Source organism: Pleurodeles waltl, chromosome 5 (genome assembly GCF_031143425.1).
Source record: "Pleurodeles waltl isolate 20211129_DDA chromosome 5, aPleWal1.hap1.20221129, whole genome shotgun sequence".
In the NCBI taxonomy this organism is placed as follows: Eukaryota; Metazoa; Chordata; class Amphibia; order Caudata; family Salamandridae; genus Pleurodeles; species Pleurodeles waltl.
In genome coordinates, this window is record NC_090444.1 from 634,628,220 (window position 1) to 634,650,324 (window position 22,105).

The following is a 22,105-nucleotide window of genomic DNA, read 5'->3' on the forward strand; positions in this document are numbered from 1 at the left end:
TGTCAAAATGATACGCCTTCCCAGAGGAGATGCAAAAAGAAAAAATAATTTAATTTCTCATTGTTTGTTCCTCTATGTTTTCTGTAGCGTAAGTAGAAAGAGGTAAAAAGCCTAAGAAAATTGTTTTTGTGCAGGAAAGTACCCTTCCTGCCAAAAACAATCCAGCTTTCAAAGCAGGCACTCTTGCACCACTGTGTAAGGGTGCCTGCATTGGCACAAGACAGCGCATTGTCCTTCAGCCTAAGGGGAGGACAGGAATGAGCCATATAATGGCAAATATGGTCCATTCCTGCCCACTACCTTTCATGCACCACCCCCCAGCTAGGTGTTTTGCTGAATTGTGTTGCGTGAAAGTTTTGGTAAATCTGTGACTTGGTGACTTCTTTCTATTCTGTTGCAGAAGCAGCCTGTACACCATAGCAATATTAGCTGGCCTGCCAAAATAAAAATGTTCTACGACGGTGGACTTCTGACGTTATTTCTGTCTGTGAAAGGTCAGTGGAAGGATGTGCCCGATGGATGAGTTTCAGCATCAGAAACACCACATACCAAATGTCAGATAAATATATAAATGGGTGGCAGATCAAAGAGGCTGGCGGAAAGACTACCAATGGTATCTGGCAGATGTTTCATTACTACCAACTTCTAAATTCGTTTCTCAGTCAGTTTTCATAAATGCACAGCTCTCTTTTTAATCCTCCATCTTCACTAAATAGAGGGCGGTATGGGATATCATAAACATTGAGAAGCCATCAACTGTAAAATGTATCACTTCCTTAAAAAAATACACTCTCTAAAGATATTTTTTTTAATATGAAATATTAATGGTGTTTTTTGCAGGAAGGGAAGACACATCTGTTTTTTAAAAACTATATTGAAAAAGTACTCTTTTCATAGTTTGACATTTTTGCCAACATGTACAAAAATACAAATATTTGTTCCCAATATGATTATCATCGTATGGTAAAAAGCAGCAACTTTGCATTATAAATTATAGCAGCTAAAATTAGAACTCAAATGTCAAAACGCTGTGAAATATATAATAAACATTAGTATTTAATGAGTTTAAAAGGTTTAAACCTAATCAAGAAAGTTGACTACCACACTTTATGGACCAGAGTATTAAAGAACTAATTCCAGGATATGAATGATGGAGAGGTGAAGAGAGGATGGGGAAGATGAGAATAAGTGAGACAGTGAAAAAGACTAGGGAGGAAGATGGAAAGTAAAGCGTAAAAAACTAAGGGGCGCAGACAGAGGTATTGCAGTCAGGGTGATGGAGTAATGTACTCCGTCACCTTGACTGCACCTCTGCCCACCAAACCATGAAATACCTGCCAAGCTGGTGGCCATTTCTCACAGCATTGCCAGGAACCACCATTGTGGCACTTCTTGTCAATGCTTTTTGCACTTTGGTGCAGGGCTCCATGAACACTCAGAGCCCTACACCAAACTGTTTTGGGGATTTCCTTTTTGAAAATATAGAGAAAATGCCACGCTCGCCATGGGAGTCTTCTTTGTCTGCTACTGCCCCCTTACCACCAGGGTTTACCTGGCAGTGATGGGCAGTAAAAAAATGGCTATATGTCTGCCCATCCTAATTGTGTGGACAGACATATAGACAATTCTCCGAATACTTTTATCCATCGGAGCAATTTGACCATGGTGGAGACCAATTATTCCTCGATGTTGTCAAACTATGGTCTGGCTGCTTTCAAATTCAGCAGGTGGACCACAATGTTAGAGGTAAGCATCCTCTGCCACTGTTGTGATGGAGTATGTTTACTTGCAACATTTAAATCAGACCCTAAGAGGCGAAAGTGTAAAAAACTAAAGAGATGTTCAGTCTTTATTAATTTAGAGCACATAAGTAAAAGAAAGGCTAGGTTTAGTGGTAGTGTTGAGAACATTAGAAAGGCAAAAGAGAACAACATTAACAAAGACATGGACAGTTTAAAAGGGGGAAAATAAAAAGGAGATTAACAAACGTTGAGGAGCAATAATTAAGAAAAGATAATATGGAAGTCTCTGTCTTAAAAGCTCTATGCATATCTAATATGTGGATATATATTACAGGTTTTTTCACAGTTAAACGATATTTCAGATATAAAGGCAACGTGTCTAAAACCAAATGCAGGAAAAATTAAGTGAAAAAATACCTCAATGCAGAAGAATTAAGGACCAACTGAGTGAAAAGCCTAAAGGAAGGTTCATCCGATGTAGAAAGAGTTATAATAAAAGAAATCAGGCTTCCATCCATTGGTATTTTGCAGTGATATAGAAAAAGAGGACATCTTCATGGTACAATCAGCCATGGATGACTTTTTTTTCAATGAACAAAAAATAAAGCTACCACAAAAAAAGGAAAAAAGAAAATGAGAGGAACAATTGTAGGACATCAGAGTTTGTGATGCAGTGCAGGACAGACCTCAAAATGAACATATTGCACCATTACACAAAATAGGAACACAAGAATATGTGTGATAGGCATTATTACAGAGCAGTGCAGACATACCAAGATAAAAAACGACAAACTTTCAAATTCTAAAGTGGCAAGATATGTCAAATTACACAAATTTCGAGCTACAGAAGCCGGAATCTGCGGTTACATTTGTACGTGTAAATTCCATTTTCCGCTGAACTGCATGAGACACGAGTCCTCTCCTTCTGTGGATTCCTGCGATGCCTGCTTCACATACACTTTGGACAAAAGTCCATCTCTAGGATGTTGGTCACAGAGACCCATCATTTGTCCTTCTTCATCAGATTCAATATCAAGATCATAGAGACTGGGGATGGTAAGCCGCCCAGTAATGCGATCCCAGTCTAATACAATGGTACCACATTGTTCTTCATCTGCCTTTGCTTCAGTTTGTTTTTGGAGGAAATTGTTTATACTCTGATCCACATTGGTCATCGCTGGGGATATTCCTGACAGCATTGTGCTCTGCTGTGGACAGTTCAACTCATGTGTCCTTTCAGACTGAAGGTTTATATTAACCTGTGATCTGTAGGCAATAATAGCTGGGCACGTGTCATTCTGGATCCGATCATTCTGTTCTTGCACTGGAGCAGAGTCTGAGGCGCGTAAAACAAGCCCATATTCCTCAGTTGATAAAGTACTTTGAGATTCGGGCTCAAAGTCAGAGGAAGCGCCGGGACATGACTGCTGTTTGTTGTATGATTGGCCATCGTGCAGCACAGATGACAATTCTTGGGACTGAAGTAAATAACCCAAATGCTGAATTTGTGGCATTTTCTCTTCAAGATTTTTTCCAACAGTGCTTCCATTTTGAGTTATATTACAATCCTGATTTTTCCAGGGAGGGTGCGAGTCATTCATCACAATAATACTGATGACGTTGTTGATATCAGGAGTAAGGAATTTCTCTCGACAAGCTTCAATGGGAAGCTGTTGCTGAAAAAGTAAGTTATTGACAAAATTAGTTTGTGCATGTAAACACGAATTTCCAAAGTCTTTCGACTGGCAAGCTGCAAGCTGGGTGAATTAACATTTGATGTGTCATTTGATATTATTTCTATGGTCACTCACCTCAAAGGTCCAGAGATAGGCTTCCTTTAAATGAGTCCAAGAATGATACAGCGAGTCAACCAACATCAAATGTGGATTTTTAAAAAAAATGTTTTCAGAAATATAACACATTGCATAAAATATATGTAAAAAAAATACAATTTATTAATTAAATTACATCGCTTAAAATGTATCAGTAATAGTAAAGTGCTTGTGATATCCAAGACCTTCAAACATAACACTGATTTCATTTCATATATCACTGTACAGTTATTATAATAAACTCAACAGTAGTTTTCACATGATACGTTCGGCTTTTACATAAATAATCATTTTGTTTTTAACGCCTCTCATAGAGTGCCAGTAGCGTGAATACCGCATCCTGAATCTGAATCTGGTTATTTAATTATATTACATTACAGCTGTGGATAACAGACGTTTCCCACTGATGTGACGTCATAAGGGAAATCACCCACTTCTTCTGTCCCACTCATCACATTGTCCTGTCAGAGCGGGAGAGGGGAAGGATTAAAGAGAGGGTTTGGGTTTTCGTTACACCACTAACTGCTTTTTTTAGATTAGAATGGAGAGAAGAGTGTAAATGCAGACTACACAGGGGTCAGGTAATTTCAACTTCGATAACCGCTGCGTGGCAGAGTCTACCGGTGGTCGTGTCTGCCAATTTCAGCACATCTCCCTACAGTAACCACCAGACTTCTTCCCCTAAAGATAGTTCTCCTAATTCTTTCTTTCTTTTTGTTGCTGCAAGGACTGCCCAAAAGCTGCCCGCCCCATAATTAAATTCAACCAACCCTAGTCCCTCAGTGCACTTGCACTTACAATCACGGAACAGTTTTCCTTTGCTTCAAACTGTTTCGGCAGCGGAGTGTCCGTTTCTGCTTCCCAGTCGCAGTGTGGTGTCTATGTTTGAGGTGTGCACAAAGCTGTAATGGGAAAAGTGGAAAAGACTGCCCCAACAGTTTGCTGTTGTCACTGGAACCAGGGCATCAGAGGAAGGAGTTCCAGCAGCACGTGCAAGGTTTGACTGTGAAGTAGCGGCACAAGGTGAGCCTCAGCATACAGAGCTCAGTGCTTCACACATATCAATCAACAACACAGCCATTTCTCTTCAGGACACTTTATCATGCCTCTTGTCCCTGAACCTTGATACAAGCACAATAAATTGGACAATGACCATTGTAGATCCGGGCTGGTGGATTAAGTAAGTCAACATCATTCTCAGTTCCCTGTCGCTGAGCTGGAAGGTGGCATAGTGTACGAAGCATCAGCAGTGGGAGGTGAAGCGACACAGCCTGAGGCTAACAAGAGGGACTGTCAACTCCAGGAGAAGGGAATCATTAGGCACAACCCCCTCCACCGATCATCACCATAATGGTGGTAGGGAGAGCCAAGGCTCTGTGTATAATGCCCGTGCTGCTGTCAGCCCTCATGCAGGCACAGCCTGACCACCAACAGGTGAGACGGGGAAGAAGACAAACACCTTCCCTCATCTGAGAGGACCCAGGGCAAGGGGCGATGGATTAACAAAGCAGCAAGGCTAGGGACATGGTAAGGGCAGATATGTGGAGGACTGGTAGGATAACTGGGTATGGAGGATGGCGTGTACTAAGAAATAGGAATGGAGATCCAGTTTAGTCCACATTCAATGGGATGGTATTAATAAGGCTGTCTTAACATGGCGCCTGTGCACAACGCCACGGTCAGATTGTTTTATAGTGGTTTTGGACATTAAGCACTCTCCAATTTAGTGAGTTTTTTATATTGCTGTCGATTCCGCCTGCTCCAAGGATCTCATAGGAGTTTTCATTTAACTCCATGGAATTCTGCAGAGTGAAACTCCACGCACGTTCCGCCCAGCCCTAATATATATATTGTGACAAAACTGGGCTGATTGCAGAAGCCCTTTAACTTTCCTGACTCTGTTGGTGCCTTGGGCACTGCTAACCAGTCCCAGGGCCTGGGCTCTGTGTAAAGTGGATATCCAAATTGGGCTAATTATAATTGACAGTATCAATCTACCTATAAGTCCCTAGTATATGGTAGGGCATGTAGGTTTAGGGCCCCTAGCATAGGTAGTGCCCCCAAAGGTGCCCTGTTGAGGTGCCCAGGGTCATTTAAAGGCCAGCCTGCCTTGCTGGCTGCTTTTAAATTAAAGGTACATGCAAATTTAATTTTGGAATTAAAAGAACTTCCAAAGTCTACCTTATTTTTACATGTAAGTCATCCCTAAGGTGTGCCCTGGTGCCCCCAGGGTTGGGTACAGTGTAACTATAAGAAGAGACCTTATAAAATATGTTTTATAAGCCCTGGTGAGGAAAAAGTAGCCAAATACATTTTTCCCTGATTGTAGTGAACAGGCTTCATAGGTTTAAATGGAGAGACTTTCTTTTGCTTAATAAAGTCTCTAAAGAAGCTAGACCTCTCAAGTTTGGTATCAAACTTAATGTTATATTAAATACAACAATGTGCCACTGCTTAATTTAATATAACTTTCAGCTTGAAAGAGCCTTAGAATCCTTCCTAAAAGTTACCAGTTTCAGCTCTGTAGTGCCCTTCTTTGATTGGCCAGCCTCTGGCAGCCTGGCCAGGCTGCCTTGACGAGGTGTGAAGTGGCCTGGACTGAACACAAAGGAAGGGCCTGGGGAGGAGATCTGCCTCAGCCAAACTGGAGAGCAGCCAAACTGGTGTTCAAAGGAGGGAAGGACATTTGGAGCAGCTCAGGGCCTCCGCCATTTTATGCAACCTAGACAATCAGGTGCCTTCTTGATTAGATTAGGAGAGGGGTGTATTAAGGATTTGTAGCCACAACAGTGGGTAGGCTCAGCCGGACCTAACCTCCAAAATTCAGTTTCTGCCAATTTGGATTTTTTAAGGAATGTTGCTCCCTGGGATTGATTTTTGCCACACTTCCCAGGAAGTGGTCATCCAAGAGGGTAGTGGCCTGCCTTGTGATTGGAGACTTACCCCCGCTGCTTTTCACCCCAGGAGCAAGGATACATTTGACAGAGCTGCACTCACACCTCAGATACTTACAAGGAACAATGACAGAAGAAGAAGGACTGCCCTGCTTGACCACTGACTTGCACCTGGAAACTGCACCGTGAAGGACTCCACCAGCTGCGCACATGGGCTTCACAAACAAACGGACTTTGTCTGTCTTCAACAAGAAGGGACTACCTGCTTGCTACAGGTGCACAATAGCTAACCAGAGTCTCCTGTATCAAAACCTGAAGGAACTGACCAGCTGACCAGTGGGTGGTGGTCATTTCTAGATTTCAACCAGATGCATTCTGGGAGTTGGAGTCCTAACCCTCAAGGAGCAACTCAGAGGTTTGGGAACCTTGGGGAGTGCTGTGGACCCCTAAAGAACATTAAAAGACCTCCTGGAAGAAGGTCCAGAAGCTTGGAGAAGATTGGAGAACTTTTAGTAAAAAGCTCCATAAAGGGACCGACCCGCCGTGGTGAGCCAAGCTGGCTCACCTCAACCGCAACCCGGCCTGACTTGCAGGTTCATCCGGCTAAAAAGCTTCAGAGCCACAGACTTCCAGGATTTCACAGGGTCTCCTGGAAAGGTGATCCGACGACCTTGCATCAAAATCGGCTTGCTGTGGAGGGTCGACCCCGTCAGAAGGAAAAAGCTCCAAAAAGGTGACAAAGTCCGAACATAAAAAGTTGACTAGGAATTAGCGAGCAGCGTATCTGAGAAGGGTTTCAGGGATGTCAGATCAAGATTCAGCTTTGGCCCGGATGAAGATTGCCATCCAGAGAAATAGTCTAAGTCCGAAAGTAGAATTCTTCACCGAGGTCTCCTGCGACGTGTATCTGAAGAGGGCTCCAGGGAAGTTGGATCAGATTGGTGACTTGTCCTGCTGAAGAACATCTTCAAGAAAATAGACTGAAGGTAAACCTTTGACCGAGGCATCCTACTTGCTGTAGCTGAGCAGGACTCCAACATGGTTGACCTCAAAGTTCGACTTTGCCCCGGTCTAGTGCGACCAGATGACCAGATTGGCACTTTTAGGCCCTGATTTATACTTTTTGACGCAAACCTGTGCTAGTGCAGGTTTGTGTTAAAAAGTTTAATGCTGGCTACCGCCATTCCTAGATGCCAGCAGGGGGTCATGTTTAAGGAATGACGCTAGCCGGCACTAAGGTCCGGTTAGCGTCAAAATAAATTATGCTAACCGGGCAGCAGAGGCGTAGGGAAGAATGGGGGTTGTGTGTCAAAGAATGGTGCAAGTCAGGTTAGCGTCAAAAATATTGACTCTAAACTGACTAGCATCATATTTTGAAACACAGCCCCCATGGACATGACTCCTGTCTTTGCAAAGACAGGAGACATTCCCCCCTGCCCAACGGCCATGCCCGGGGGACTTATGTCCCCTGGGCATGGCCATTAGGCACAGTGCCATGTAGGGGGACCCAAGTTATGCCCCCCTATGGCACTTTAAATAAAAATGTTAAAATACTTACCTCTACTTACCGTAGATGGGTCTCCCCATCCTTGGGTGTCCTCCACAGTGAGTGAGGGTGGCAGGGGGTGTCCCTGGGTGCAGGGAAGGGCACCCGTGGACTGCTTCCATGGTCTCTGACCATGGAAATGAGCCCACAGGTCCCCTAACGCCTGCCCTGACCCAGGCGTTAAATAATGGCGCTAAACAAGCTTAGTGGCATTATTTAAGGCCCTCCTCCTCCCATGCGTCATTTTTGCGTGGGAGGATAAATAAGGCGCAAATGCCTTAAAGTAATTTTTTGCAGGGGAACGCCTACCTTGCATCTCATTGACGCAAGGTAGGTTTCCACGTCCAAAAAATGATTCAAACTCCATAACTTTGACGCTAGTCGGGTCGAGCACCAAAGGATAAATATTAAGTTTGTGCTGGATTTGCGTAAAAAAAATGATGCGCACAAATATGCCCCTTAGTTTCTATGCACTAGAAAAAATTGATTCTTTAAAACTTTAAATCTCCGGTTCCCCTAATCCGATTTCTACTATTTTGGTGCCATTTTAAAGACACAAATATACTCTATTATTATAAATTGGTGTTGGATTTTATTGTGTTTTGTGTTTTATTCATTTACAGTTTTTTGATTTTTAAATGCTTTACACACCTGTCTCCTAAGTTAAGCCTTATCACCCGTTGCCAAGCTACCAAGGGTTGAGCTGGGTGTCATTTATTGAGACCTAACTGGGCCTAAGTGGGGATTATTGGCCTGTTGCTAAGTGTAGGTACTTATCTGCCCATATATATATATATATATATATATATCACAGCAAAAGTAAATGTCAAAGCCCAAGTTCAGAGTACGCTCAGGCATTTATTCATAGTAACAAGTGGCCTGCACAATTGAAATCCTATGTGTTCCGGTGAATGTGCCTTGATCACAGGAAAAGGTTATAAATAATCAAGTTGAGGTGCTTTTAAACTTGAATGTGAACGTGATTCAGTAAGTACTGTAATAGATCTCCAATAATGCACTGGACATGTTTGTAATTCATGTTTTCAATGCAATGTCTCATAATGTTCCGTATTACTGGTAAAATCCATTCAATATTGCTTAATAGCATTTAACACACAGTCATAATCATTGTTCTGGTGCATATAATCTAAATTAAAGTGGCCTTGTGTATCAGTAGTAATCAGATTCTTGTAATGTCGTAGTTGGACTTTCTAACCTAAAGAGAGCTAGGTGTGATAAACCTAATCTGCCCGTACCATGCCCATGAGAAGCACCCCCAACCCTCGTTATCTTGGAATTAAGTTTCTAGATCAGACTCCGTGGGGACATGAAGACTGGGTCTGCATCAAGACGACCTGTAGTATAGATAGCATTGATGGAATCTAGTTGGAATCCCTTTGATAACCTTGTCTGCATGAGATGTATTTATACATATCTTTTAGGACCCCTGACACAGATATGTTCCCAAACAACAGATAGGAACACATGCTTGGGGTGGCAATTAAATAAACAGTTCCCTCCAAAAGTACATTGTGTTCCTGGCACATGTAGATGGGAAAGAACATGATGTGAGTACCTAAGTGTATCACTTGTCTTTGAAGCTGATATTGATGCCTTCACAGAGTAGCACTGATAACGAGAAATCAAAACATCTTCCTAACTATAAACATAGCAGCCATCTCAGAAGAAATAATTACATAAATGTGAGGAAACAGAGCAGGCTAAGTAGGTTAAAAGTAATTAGGCAATGGGGGCACAGGCCTGCAAGCCAGAAGGCTAAGCTATCTCCTGATTCCCAATGAAACCAAATAGAATCCACCCCAATACTGATTTTCAAAGCCTTAAAACAATTACTGCAGCCTTTATCATCTTTGTAATGCCAGGGAATCTGAACATGTAGAGGGAGAGTAAATTAATCTCCTCCTCCTTCCTTTCTTGCCTCCGTGACAAAATATATCCGGTTTAGTGCCTTGTCCATCTATCAAATAGGTCATGCCCACATCATACATTCCAAAACAAACACCTCCATCATCGGGGGCCCACTACCCTGCAGGGCAGCTTTGGATGGGCAGGATGCTCCATCCGGGGCAGCTTTTAATACCCGAGATGGAGTATCTTGCCCATATAAATCCACAGCAAAAGAAAATGTCAAAGCCCAAGTTCAGAGTAACCTCAGGCATTATTTCATAGTAACAAGCGGCCTGCGCAATTGAAATCCTAACGCGTTTTGGCGAATGTGCCTTAATAACAAGAAAAGGTTTAAAATGATCAAATTCAGGTACTTTTAAACTCAAATGTCACATGACCCAGTAAGTAGTGTCACACTTCTCCCATACTGCACTTGACATGTTTGTAATTCCTGTTTTCAATGGAATGTCTCACAATGTTCCATATTACTGGTAAAATCAAGTCAATATTGCCTAATAGCATGTAACTCACACAGTCATAATCATTATTCTGGTGCATATAATTCAAATTACAGACGCCTCCTGCATCAATAGTAATCATATTCTTATATCGATTTTCAAACCTTAAAGCAATTACTGCTGCCTTTATCATCTTTGCAATGCCAGGGAAATTGAACATATAGAGGGAGAGTAAAACTATCTCTCCCTCCTCCCTTTCTTGTCTCCGTGAAAATATAAATGCGGTTTAGTGCAGTGTCCAATCGACAGGCGGGTTATGCAATGTCTGAGGCATTTGTGACAAACCTCTGTCCTCTCTGAAGCCCATAGCCCAAGGAACACTAATGGTCTTGCGTCAACAGTACCAACAGGACACATAGGATGAATATACATTCATGAAGAATCTTGGGAAACTGAAGAAATCAGAATTAAATAAATGGTGGAAAAGTGAGTCTTTACAGCATTATTTGAAGGTTAGGAAGGTCCCAAGTGGACTAAGAATTATGATAACCCCCACAAATTAAAATACCAATTCTGATATGTTGAAAGAATGGCATATACATATTGCAATGAGCTCAGCAGGTATGATGGAAATTTTATTAAGTACGCATAAATTGACAGGGAGAATTTCATGAAAGAAATAGCAAGCCTCATGGAAAAGACTGATAAATTAGATAATAAAAATACAGTGGAATCATTGAAAAAGTCCATGCAGGAAAGGTTACAAAAAGTGGAGGAGGAGATAATTCAGAAGAAAGCGCGAACATTCAATAGAGACAGAAGGGACTATGAGACTGGTCAAATCTACACCTTTGCCAAGAAATTTGACAACTTTCGAAGGCAAAAGATGGAAGGTCTTGGGAAAGTGCGAGTATCACAGAATGATGAAAATACAGATGTGAGCAGAAGCTCAGATACTGATGTAGATGAATGAGGTAGAATAGATACCCGCACATCATTACAAGAGGAAATTGATTTTGTACGCCAAGACAGACACTCAAACACCAGATGCTGTTATTAATGATTTGAGAGCATTGAGGGAGGTGGAAGAGAAATCTTCAGTTTTGAGAGATAAGGGCTATCTGGAGAATATGAAGAAAATAACATTCAATATTGATATAGTGGTACGCAAGGATCATATGGGGGAACATAGTGATCTGGTCCTCAAGGAATATATGAAGGAAGCTTACACACAACTATCTGACATGAAGTGTTATAAGCAGATTGATCATACACATTATGAAGCAATAACAGTTGAATTTATTTCTCTTTTAAGAATGTGGAGAGATGATGGATTGTTGAGTGCCACAGAACGCAGCTTCCTTAGAAACGAAAACCCCAGACTTCAAGTATTTTATTTATACAAAAAATTCACAAAAATCCGTTACATCCCCCATGTTGACCCATAATTGCAGCACAACCAAGTTTTTTTGAGAATGTGTCATAATATAGTGACGCATTCCTGAGACCCTTTGTACAGAATCTTCCATCCTATTTGAAGGATAGTACTGATTTTCTGAAAATAAATTTTGATATAACATGGAAAGATCAGTTACTATTGATGACCTTCGATGTGGCCTCCTTTTATACTAGTATCTGCCATGAGGACAGACTGAGGACCACAAAGTACTTTTTGAGAGCTAAACCTGTAAGATTCTACAAACATACTAAAATGTTACTCACAATGATGAGGTGGTGTCTGGAACACATTATTTTCTTTTTGATAACTTGATCTATGAACAACAACAAGGCACGGCTATGGGGACATGCTTTGCCCCCAACTATGCAAGTTTGCATATGGGCTGGTGGGAGGAGCAGATCCTCAATAATCCCCCTTTGGACTCATGGCAAGAAAAAATAGTATTATGGCTACGTTATGTCTTTGTGATCTGGAGAGGAGATGAATGCAGTGCTGAACATTTTATTTCCCGGATAAATGAGAATGGTCTAAATTTGAGATTTACAAGTCAGCTCAGCAAGAAGTTGAATTAATTTTTGGATGTAAAGGTGAGTTGGTAAATCAGAGGCTTGAAACTGTCCTATATAGGAAACCTACTGCAGGTAATAGTATTCTGCATTGATCTAGTTTTCATCCTTTACCCCTTATAGAGAGCATACCCTGTGGAGAACTCTTGAGAACTGAACCCAACTGCAGCACTCTCGAGAATTATGAGAAGGAGAAACAGGTGGTGTAGCAAAGATTGAAAGTGAGGGGATATATCAGACAAATGCTGGATAATGCTTATAAGAAAGTTGAGACAGTTAAGTGAGAAACACTGTTATTTAAAACTCCTACTAAGAAAACTAAAGTCACTAGAGATTTATCACTACATATAATAGGGCACACCAAAAGATCAAAACTATATTCAACAAACATTGGAAACTATTAAAGAATCATCCAATAATTGGGAAAAATCTTCCCCGCAGACCCATGATGACCTTGCGCAGGGGAAAATCCACAAGAGATTTTATAGCGAAAAGTGATGTGAGACGAAGGGAAGAGGAAACATGGTTGTTGAAAGACGAGAGATTTACTAGGTGTACAAAATACAAGCCATGTAAGAATGGGGAAAATGCCTAAAATATTATATATATATATTTAAAGCAATCAGTCAATAAATGCAGCCCATGCCTTGTTAAACATCCCATGCGCAGTGCTTAGAGGCCAGCATTGTGAAAGTTACAAAACGTGTGAGAAATGATCTGTGAACTATATCAAAAAGAACTTTATTGTGAAGATAGTGAGCCCATATGGACTATCGGTCCCAGAGTGCTGTGCAATGCTGAAGTAGTTAAAATCTATAAAATAGTGCACAAAAGAAGGACTGTTGTTACCAAACACCATGACTAGATGGAATGTCGAAAAGCGTCAGTGGATGAAGTGTAGTGAATTCCATGATTAAAGGACTGTGGATAAAATTTCCGGGAGTGCAGCATTTTTGTATGCTTGTATCGACCGAACCAACAGTAAGAGCATGCTGCATATATTGACAGATTGCTTTACATAATAGATATGCAGCAGAGCCCAGCATGAAATCGATCAAATAAGTGCTGAGTTGAAACAAGATACTGGATCTCGTGCGCTGGGGTATGTATGCCTGAAGACTGACTTCAAAAGCGCCCTGTGTTTGATTCAGGGAGGGGCCGACAAAGCTCAAGGATATTCATTCCATGCCGGTGTGGCCTCATGACAGTTGTGAATTTTGTGTCACATTGAGGCGCAGAAGTTTTACGCAGAGCGAGCTGTGGGAACAGTGATTCACTGACAAGTCAAGCCATGATTAAAGGACTGTGGATGAAATTTCCAGGAGTGCAGAGATTTTGTTTACTTGTATATATATATATATATATATATATATATATATATATATATATATATATATATATATATTGCCACTAGTTATTCATTGTTAGGATATAGTTTCTATTGAAAACGTCTTTCTTGTTTCGCTAATAACTTTGGCGCCATTTGATGAATCTTCATAAAATTTCCCCAAAAATGGTGCTCACTTCAGCTGCTCTCTAGAAGATTTTGGGGTTATCCTTCAAGCGGGTGCAGAGAAAAAGGGGGGTCCCAAAACGCATTTGCTCCATTCATTGTTCCATAGTGCTTTTGAACAGCAACAGCATCTGAACCATTATATATATATATATATATATATGAATTGGAGAGGGGCATCTATAGGTGGATGACAGGACAACAGATGTTTATGTAATATTTGGGAGAAAAGAAAATGCTAATACGTAAGGTAGTAGGGGGTAAAAGGATGTAAGGTATCATTTTAAAATTCGGGTGGTGCAGGGGAGGAATGGCTAGATGGTGGTAGGGTGCACACCCCATTTATTATCGGATAAGGGACCTACAAAAATGAGCCAAGGTTGTTTATGACTCTCCATGACTCCTTTATTCCTGCACAGCTCATGATGGCAAAGGAAATGAAATTGAAGGGCCTTCCACTGTATAAAATGAAAAATGGGTAGAACTGGGAATAATGGGAATGTTTTTTCACTTCAGAGTTTTGAGTCACATCACAGACACTAACAGACTTATATGACGTCAAATTCTATGCTGTCATATTATAATTAGCTTTGCAAAACTGCACACTAAGGTTTTCTGACTTTTACAGAAAAACAGGGTATCCTCACGGGTCACCTCTTTAAAATTAAGGAATTGGGTATGTAACTAGATAGGTAAAAATAAAGCACATTTCACCCTGAATGAGGCCAAATCTACAATAATATAAATTAGTTGGGGCACATCTTACACTGAAATTCAGACGGGTGAGTTCCTAAACATAGGGCCAGATTTATCATTCTTTCACGCAGAGTATTCCAGCAAGCCACATTACTGCACTGCACTGCGCAAAAGGGAAAGGGAGAAATGCACCGCATTTACCATTATACGGCGTATTCCTGTCCTTTCCTAGTGCTGGCACACTTTTGGCTGCCTAGCGCCAATGCAGACACCCTTGTGTCATGGTGCAAGGATGCCTGTGTTGTAGGCACAATTGTTTTTGTACGGAAAGGGATACCTTCCTGCATTAAAATAATCTTGAGAGACATATTTCTCTTTCTAATTGTGCTGCAGAAAAATTCAAATGAACATAATTATCATTTAATTTTAAAACATTTTCTTAACCCTTTTAAAACTAAAATATCAGTGCTACTAATATTTTTAAAAAAATAATTACATTCCTTTCGATTAATTCTACAAACCACTTTCATTAATTTTCAATACAGAATACAAAATATTTATTTTATTTTAGTTGGAAAGTTTTAATAATGTATACTTCAAAATTATTTAAATGTTAATTTTATATATTTAAAAAAATTATATTATTAATTTAAAATTATGCTTTAAAGCTGTAACTTGTTTGTATTATTCTACATTAAAAGTAAATATATGAAATTATTTAACATTATTATTTAACATTAAAAAAAAAAATCAATAAAAAAAAAATGCCAATATACTTTTTAAAGTTTAACAAAGGAAGATTTCTGCCTTGAAGGTTGAGCCCTCCCCGTATTTGTGAAAAGTTAGTATTAATAACTTTACACTCAGAAATAAGGTTTCTCCCGCTGAACTCAGTGGGATGGAGACATATAATTCTACACTCTGTATTAAATATTCACTCATAAATGGTGAATAGCCAAAAGTAGCACATTTACTGCAAAGTGTAGAAGTAAGGGTACATGTGTAGATTTACTCACATGTAAGCTTATGTTTATGAATAGCCCTTTTCCAGTTGCAGACATTTATAATGTTTCTAATTTCTTTAAAAGCCCATGAAACCCACAGCCAACAGTGGAGCTCTGTTTATATGGTTTAATTAAGTACAGATCATGCATCACTTGATGATTCAAATTCTAATTAATGCAAATGGGAAGTGAATAAACCATAATTATTTTGCAATAACCCCAATAACCTGACTTTAAGGATAGGTAGTCATTTGAACCATTCAAAGTTCTAGATTGTTTTTGAAAAGGTGTTTTTGGAGACACTCACAATCAGAAGCCAAACATATAGAGAAACACAATAGATAATAACAAATAGCATACAATCCTGTGCTCCCCATTACAATGGCACAAATATAGGTGGCATAACCCTACTTGGCATATTTCATTTATAGTGTATGGTACAAAGTGTACCCTGGGCCTGTAAGTTGAATGCCACTCGTGGGCTGGCACACCTATTGTGTCACCCACTACAGTGGCAGTTCAAACATCAACTTCAGGGCTACCACTGCAATGGTTTCTAAACTGTAATTTGTAATATGAAAGTAAACCTTTTCGGCATGTATAAATTTCCTTTGAAATATTAATATGTTAGAACTAAGTAGGCCTTATAGCCCCACAGGTAGGGAGCATTGTATTTAAAAGTTGGATATGTAAATATAAAATATTAGAGATGCTCTACAGTGACTAGTACCCAAGAGCGTTTTTCATTGTAATAATTCTTACTATTCCATAGAGAAACACAGGAATGCTCTATTCAGTTTACTACTGCTATCTTTGGCTAGGACACACCTAGAAATGTCATACTTGGACTCTTATTGAAATATTTATTAACCACCCAATTAACTAGGAAGTTAGATGCTTAATACATATTAAGGGAAATGTACTTTTTAGAGAGTTACCTTTTCGTTTCCTAAAGCCCAGGGAGGCTAATTTGTATTAGCATCCACATGCAGCCCTCTGAGTGCTTAAAGTCTTAATGAGGGTTGAACACTGCTCCTAGAGCAGAGACAAAGATCTGTGTAGGTGTGTTCTGTTCCTATGGCAGGATGATCATTTGTGAAGTGCCCAGGAACTTGATTAACTTCAAGGGGGTCTGTGACGGACAGATGACAGATGACACCTGCGCTTGCCCCTTTTTTGTTCCCCCAGTGTACCAGGCTCAAATCCCAGTGGGGAGGGAGGTGCCCCTAGAACTGGTTTGAAGTGACCACAGAGGAGGGCTGCTCATTTCCCTGCCCATACCTCTGTGCTGGGCACACAGGCTCTGTACATGGGGTACAGAGTTTCAACATTTTGGATTAAGACATAGATTGGCACCGCTGGATTGCTTGTAGTGTAGCACACAGGAACTGCTGCACATGTGGGTAGGGTAACCACTGGGAACTTTTACTCCATTGGCTAGGTTGGAGCCAGGGGTCACCCTCACCCACCAGATGGTGAAAGGCTTAACTGTGGAATCCTCATAACTCTCCTCAGAACACTACTGAAACCGAGAAAGATCAGAAGAGGTGTTAGCCTGCTTTGTGAGAGCCAACAAGAGTGGGTTCTAAATAACTGGACCTGCCCTCTCACTCTCTGGTTCCAAGGGAAAGTAATGGACTCCAAAGTTGATACTTATGTTCTCCTGTTCAAGCTACAGGGACAAAACAAACTACAAGAGGCCTCTCCAGAAGATTTCCAGCTGGCCATTTTCAACTGGTCTTGCCCTGGACACTATTGAGGGCCTCAGCTAGAGTGAGTCCTGACCCTCAAGGGCTGTTCCTGAGATCCAGGAACCCTTAGCTGGGTCTGGGTGGACTTCTACCACCACTAAAAACCTGGATTTAGAAACTTCTTGTCTCCACAAGACCCCTGGAGGACTGAGACAAAATTGCTAAGCCGATCCAACCAAGGGTTGAAGATTCAGGTTTCTCTTGCTCAGAGATTTTCTGCAGCAGCAAATCCATTCAAATGGGATTTCGCAAAGAAGATAAGTGGTTCCTTGAAGCCCTCTTCGTCTTTGGCTCGCAGCCTTGCCCAAGTGCAGGAATTCTAAGTGAGTAAGTGCAAATGAAGATATCTTGCCTGGGGAAAGGCACCAACAGTATTCGGCTTGTGAGGGACCTTCCTTGGGCACAAAATTCTAATTTCTTCCTTTTGGGAGTTTCCTGCCAATAGCTTCACTAGGACCTCGTCCAATGGCTATCCAACCTTGTGTAGTCCTCCTTAGCTACAGCCTACTGTTTTGTGCTGCTAAAGATTTTTAACTTCTAGCTGAGAGCCTAATATCCAAGTTAAAACTTCCTACCTGGTGAAACCTTGTCCCTGTATCTGACCCTTCCTCAATCATAGTTGGCCTCACATCATGTCTAGTTCCCAGCTTTTTGGTATTATTTTGTTCAAAACTTTAAAATGTCATATCTCTGGCCCCCCTTATTGGGTTTTTGTTGTTTTGGTGGCATTTGATTTGTTACAATTTACTATATGTTTCCAAATTGGTTTGTGATTTTCCTTCTGTTTTGACTTTATTACTGTTTCAGTACAGCATAAATACTTTATGCATTGCTTTTAAGTTAATCTTGTCTGTTCTGTGCCATAGCTACCACTGGTTTGAGCTTGGTTATTAGGGCTAGATGTTTGAAGCATTTTTGAGGTCGCAAACGGCCTGATTTGCAGAATTGGGATGTTGGCAACCACAAAAAATGCATTTTGAGATGTACAAAGCCCAATTTGTGATTCAGTAACTTGCTACTGAATCGCAAATTGGATTTTGCTATTCAGTATTTAGAAGGGGAGTGCTGAGGGCAACCCTTGCCAATACCGAACTGGAATGGTATGTAAAAATGTTTTGTGACTCAAATGTGGTTGCAAAACATTCAGAATGTACCCCCCTTTGAAAACTGGTAATAGCCCATTCGAAAATGGAAAGAGGCTTCCAAGGGACCCCTTCCCCTCTGAAAATGGTTGGGAAAATATAAGATCAGGCAGTGATTTCACTGTCCACTGCCTACTCTTACAAAATGAAGCTTCAAAGATAATTTTTTTTCTATGTAAACACATTCCATTTTCCTTTAATTAAAATGGGCTGCATTTAAGAAAAAAAGCTGGTGTGAATGGCATCATTTTTTGTACCCTAGAATTCCATGAAAATATTAAAATTGTGTGCTAAACAGACAATTCCATCACATTTCCATGATGGAAAGTTATGGAATTTGAGGGGAATAACAAAAGGCCCACAACCCAGTGCTCTTACCTCTCTACCAATGAAAACAGTACATCAGGTGTGGGCCAATTGTAAAGGATAGTATCAGGCCAAAACTGTGACTGTATGAAGTCAGTGTACTGCAAAAGGCTTGGGCTATTCTTGTCCCATGCAATAGCCCCCCCAACACATGTAGAGAACTTATTTTTATCAGGAAAAGCATTGGAGCATTGGGCAGTGGGAATTTTCCTTTTTGCTAGAAGTTCTAGAATTTTCTGTCATAGAAATTGAAGACATTGCATTTTTAACCAATACTTTGTTGGGTAATTGTAGGAGGCTGGCCCTCTATGTACTGTACAAACCAGGCACACTGCCCAGAGGGTCCAGGCAACCACACGTTGGTTTACAGGGGTAAAAACTAGATCACCTAATGCTCTCATTTTTAAGGTAGCTAGCTTGAGCAATTAGGCCAATCTTGGAGAAGTGCAAAGCATTTGTTGTACTCACAGTACCAATCATGCAACCCACATACCCAAAGGAATAACTTGAGACCAATTTATAAAAATACTGTAGCTTTTTATGCGATTTTAAGACCAAGATTATCAAAATTGGTGAGGTACTTTTTGAAATATGAATTTTTGAATTTTATTAAAAATGGTCTTTTTGTGCGTAACTACGCAACATAGGAATCAATGGAAGATCACCTTTAAAAAATACATATAAAATCGTACAGTTGGTTTACCAAGTTCTTGTTTTGCAGGTTGGTTGAGGTTCTCGGTGGTCACACTGTGCCAGCTGGAGAAGTTCAGGTGGCTCCTGGTTCTGGTGGGAGCAGTGGGAGAAGGTCTCTGGAGCTGGTGCAAGGCCACTGGGGGCGGACCACTTGGAAAAGCACTGCACAAGTAAGTTTAAAGATGGTTCCTTGGGGTCGCCTTAGAGTGTCACGGTCGCAAGGGGTGGGGGACCCATAGAGCACAGCAGGTTCTTCAGTGCAGGGCACAGGGCAGCTGGGTGCAGAGCGAATCAGTGAGCCAGGAGCTGTGCATAAGGATGCCCTCTGGAGCTGAGGTAAGTTGGTTCAAGGGTTGTTTGCAGGACAACAGGGGGAGGTCCAGGGTGTTCCTGAAGTCCCTTGACTGGGCTTCCTCCTGGTCTTTTTTCAGCCCCAGGTTGGCTGGTTCTCTTGGTGTCCAACATTAGCTGACCAATGCCCAGGGAATTGGTATGGTTTGAGCACTGGAGGGTGCCGAGCCATCAAAATTGACACACTAGCAGGGTGTGTCCTCGTGGTCATCAGTGTGTTGTTTGATTCAGCTGCACCTACCAGGTCGGGAGATAGCAGCTGGTCAATGAAGTGACCCTCACTGGCGTGCTAGCTTCTTGCTGTTGTAGAGTGGTATCTCCACTCTGGAGGGAGTTCTATCGCTATTTTCAAAGACTGGAGGTCATCTGGGGTTCTTTAGATTTTTACCAGCTGCCCAGAAGCTCCTCAGCGGCGACTGTCAGGTTCTGAGTGCAGCAGGCATGATCTTGCACCTTTTCTTTCTTTCAGCAGGTCCACAGTTCTTGTGCCTTGGATCTTCTTGGTGCTGGTCTTCTTTTGTCCATCAAATCTGGATTCCTGATCTAGGGATGCCCAGTGAATACTGTATTTAGTGGGCATTTTAGGGGGAACCTGGTAGTGACCAATGGGTCACCTACATTTCGGTGGCTACACCCACTAAAGTGACCACTTCCTGTGGGAAGGGTCACTTCCCTACCCCTAATTGGCTTTTTTCCTTCCATCCAAGATGGGTTTTGTTCTAAAAACCAGAAAGACAGATCTCTCCCCTAAGGTTTGTAGATTGGGTGTTTGGAGGTGACAGGCTGGATAGGAACAGTCAGCAACCATGCCAGGGTAGTTAGCTTTGCCAGGGGGCACCTCTAAGGTGACCCCTGGGTACTTTTTATAATACGTCCAACACTGGCACCAGTGTGGATTTATCATTCTGAGTTGTTTGATCAGATCATAGTGGCCATCATGTTGCTGTGAAACTCATACTGACCAGTGTCCAGCACATGTATTTTAAAATGGCTGCTCTGTTCACTCGCTATATCCCAGGTTTGGCAAGGACAAAGTGGGACATATTGCTCATGCAGCTATGCCCTCCCATACAATATAGTGACCCTGCCTTAGGGCTGAAGGCCTGCCAGAAGGCTGAGTTACCTATATGGTATACTGTGTGGAGAGGAAAGTGCACACAGGTAGTGTACCATGTCAAGTTTGTGTTTTAGGTTTGCACCAGGACACCCATTCTGCAATGGCAGTGCTAGGTGCATCTGGAGGCATGGCCCTTGCGGGTGACACAATCAGTGCTGCTGCCCTCAGGGACCTACCCTTAGTACCCCATGCCCTGGGAACCTAAGTACCTTTTACTAGGGGCTTAAAGTGGTAGGTAAAGGTGTATCCAATTGTGCCAAGGCACCAGAACAGTTTAGAGAAAGCGCTCTGGTCCAGGGAACCTAGTTAGCAGGGTCCTGGGCACTGTCGATCTCTAGGTTACATCATACATCAGGCAAAAAGTAGGGGGCTAACTATATAAAAAAGAGGCCCTTTTCTCACAGTAATCAAACACTCTGGGATTCAAACAACTCACATCACCTTGTCTTTTTATGGATCACTAATTTTTAGAACTGTGGAGCCTGTAGTTTTCTCTGCTTTCTAGCTGACCCCGGAACCAAAATCTGCAGATTGACAAGTGTGGCTCTCCGGTGACTAGTGTGTTGATCCTTGTTTAAACCTATTGAAACCCAAAGTATATATTGCACCACTATTGGTAAACCAGGAGGGACACAGAAGATGGATAAGCCTTGGGAGGGATGTCTTCCTTCACTAGGTATTCAAGTGGGAACTACTGTTTTAAGAAAAAACACAAAAAATCTGACAAATATGACATGTTTAATGCAGTCTCCCTGCAAGTGCTCCCAACATGCTGTACAAAGCGCTCACCATGCGCTAATAAAATAATGACAGGAGTTGGCTTGGCTTGGCCTGACTTAGAGTCCCAAGTCCACCTCTGGTTAAACCAGCCCCAGGAGAACACTTGGGGGCACCCAGGATCAGGCAGGCCGGCACATTAACATCAGGAATGGCAGCCCTTGTAGTGCCTGGATTATCCGTAGTCCTAAAGCAGCTGGCAGCAGGGCAACAAGCAGAAAGCAATCTAGTGAGTCCTTTATGCCATCCATCAGACAGCAGGCATCAGGGTAATAACAAATAAGCAGTCC

At 41.5% G+C, this 22,105-nt stretch overlaps 1 protein-coding gene across 2 annotated transcripts in view; it reads right to left on the reverse strand.

Moving 5' to 3' along the window:
• Nucleotides 1-794: 794 nt before the first annotated feature.
• The window catches only part of LOC138295892 (interleukin-20 receptor subunit alpha-like), a 214,322-nt gene continuing 193,011 nt past the window's right edge, over nt 795-22,105 (reverse strand). Inside the window, exons 7-8 of one of the 2 annotated variants that reach the window (XM_069234502.1) lie at nt 3,554-3,577; nt 795-3,418 (exon numbers count right to left, since the gene is read on the reverse strand). In XM_069234502.1, coding sequence (XP_069090603.1) covers nt 2,606-3,418; nt 3,554-3,577 — 837 coding nt within the window. In that variant the 3' untranslated portion in view covers nt 795-2,605. The remainder of the gene's footprint in view (nt 3,419-3,553; nt 3,578-22,105) is intronic. The other variant, XM_069234503.1, reaches the window with a different exon arrangement.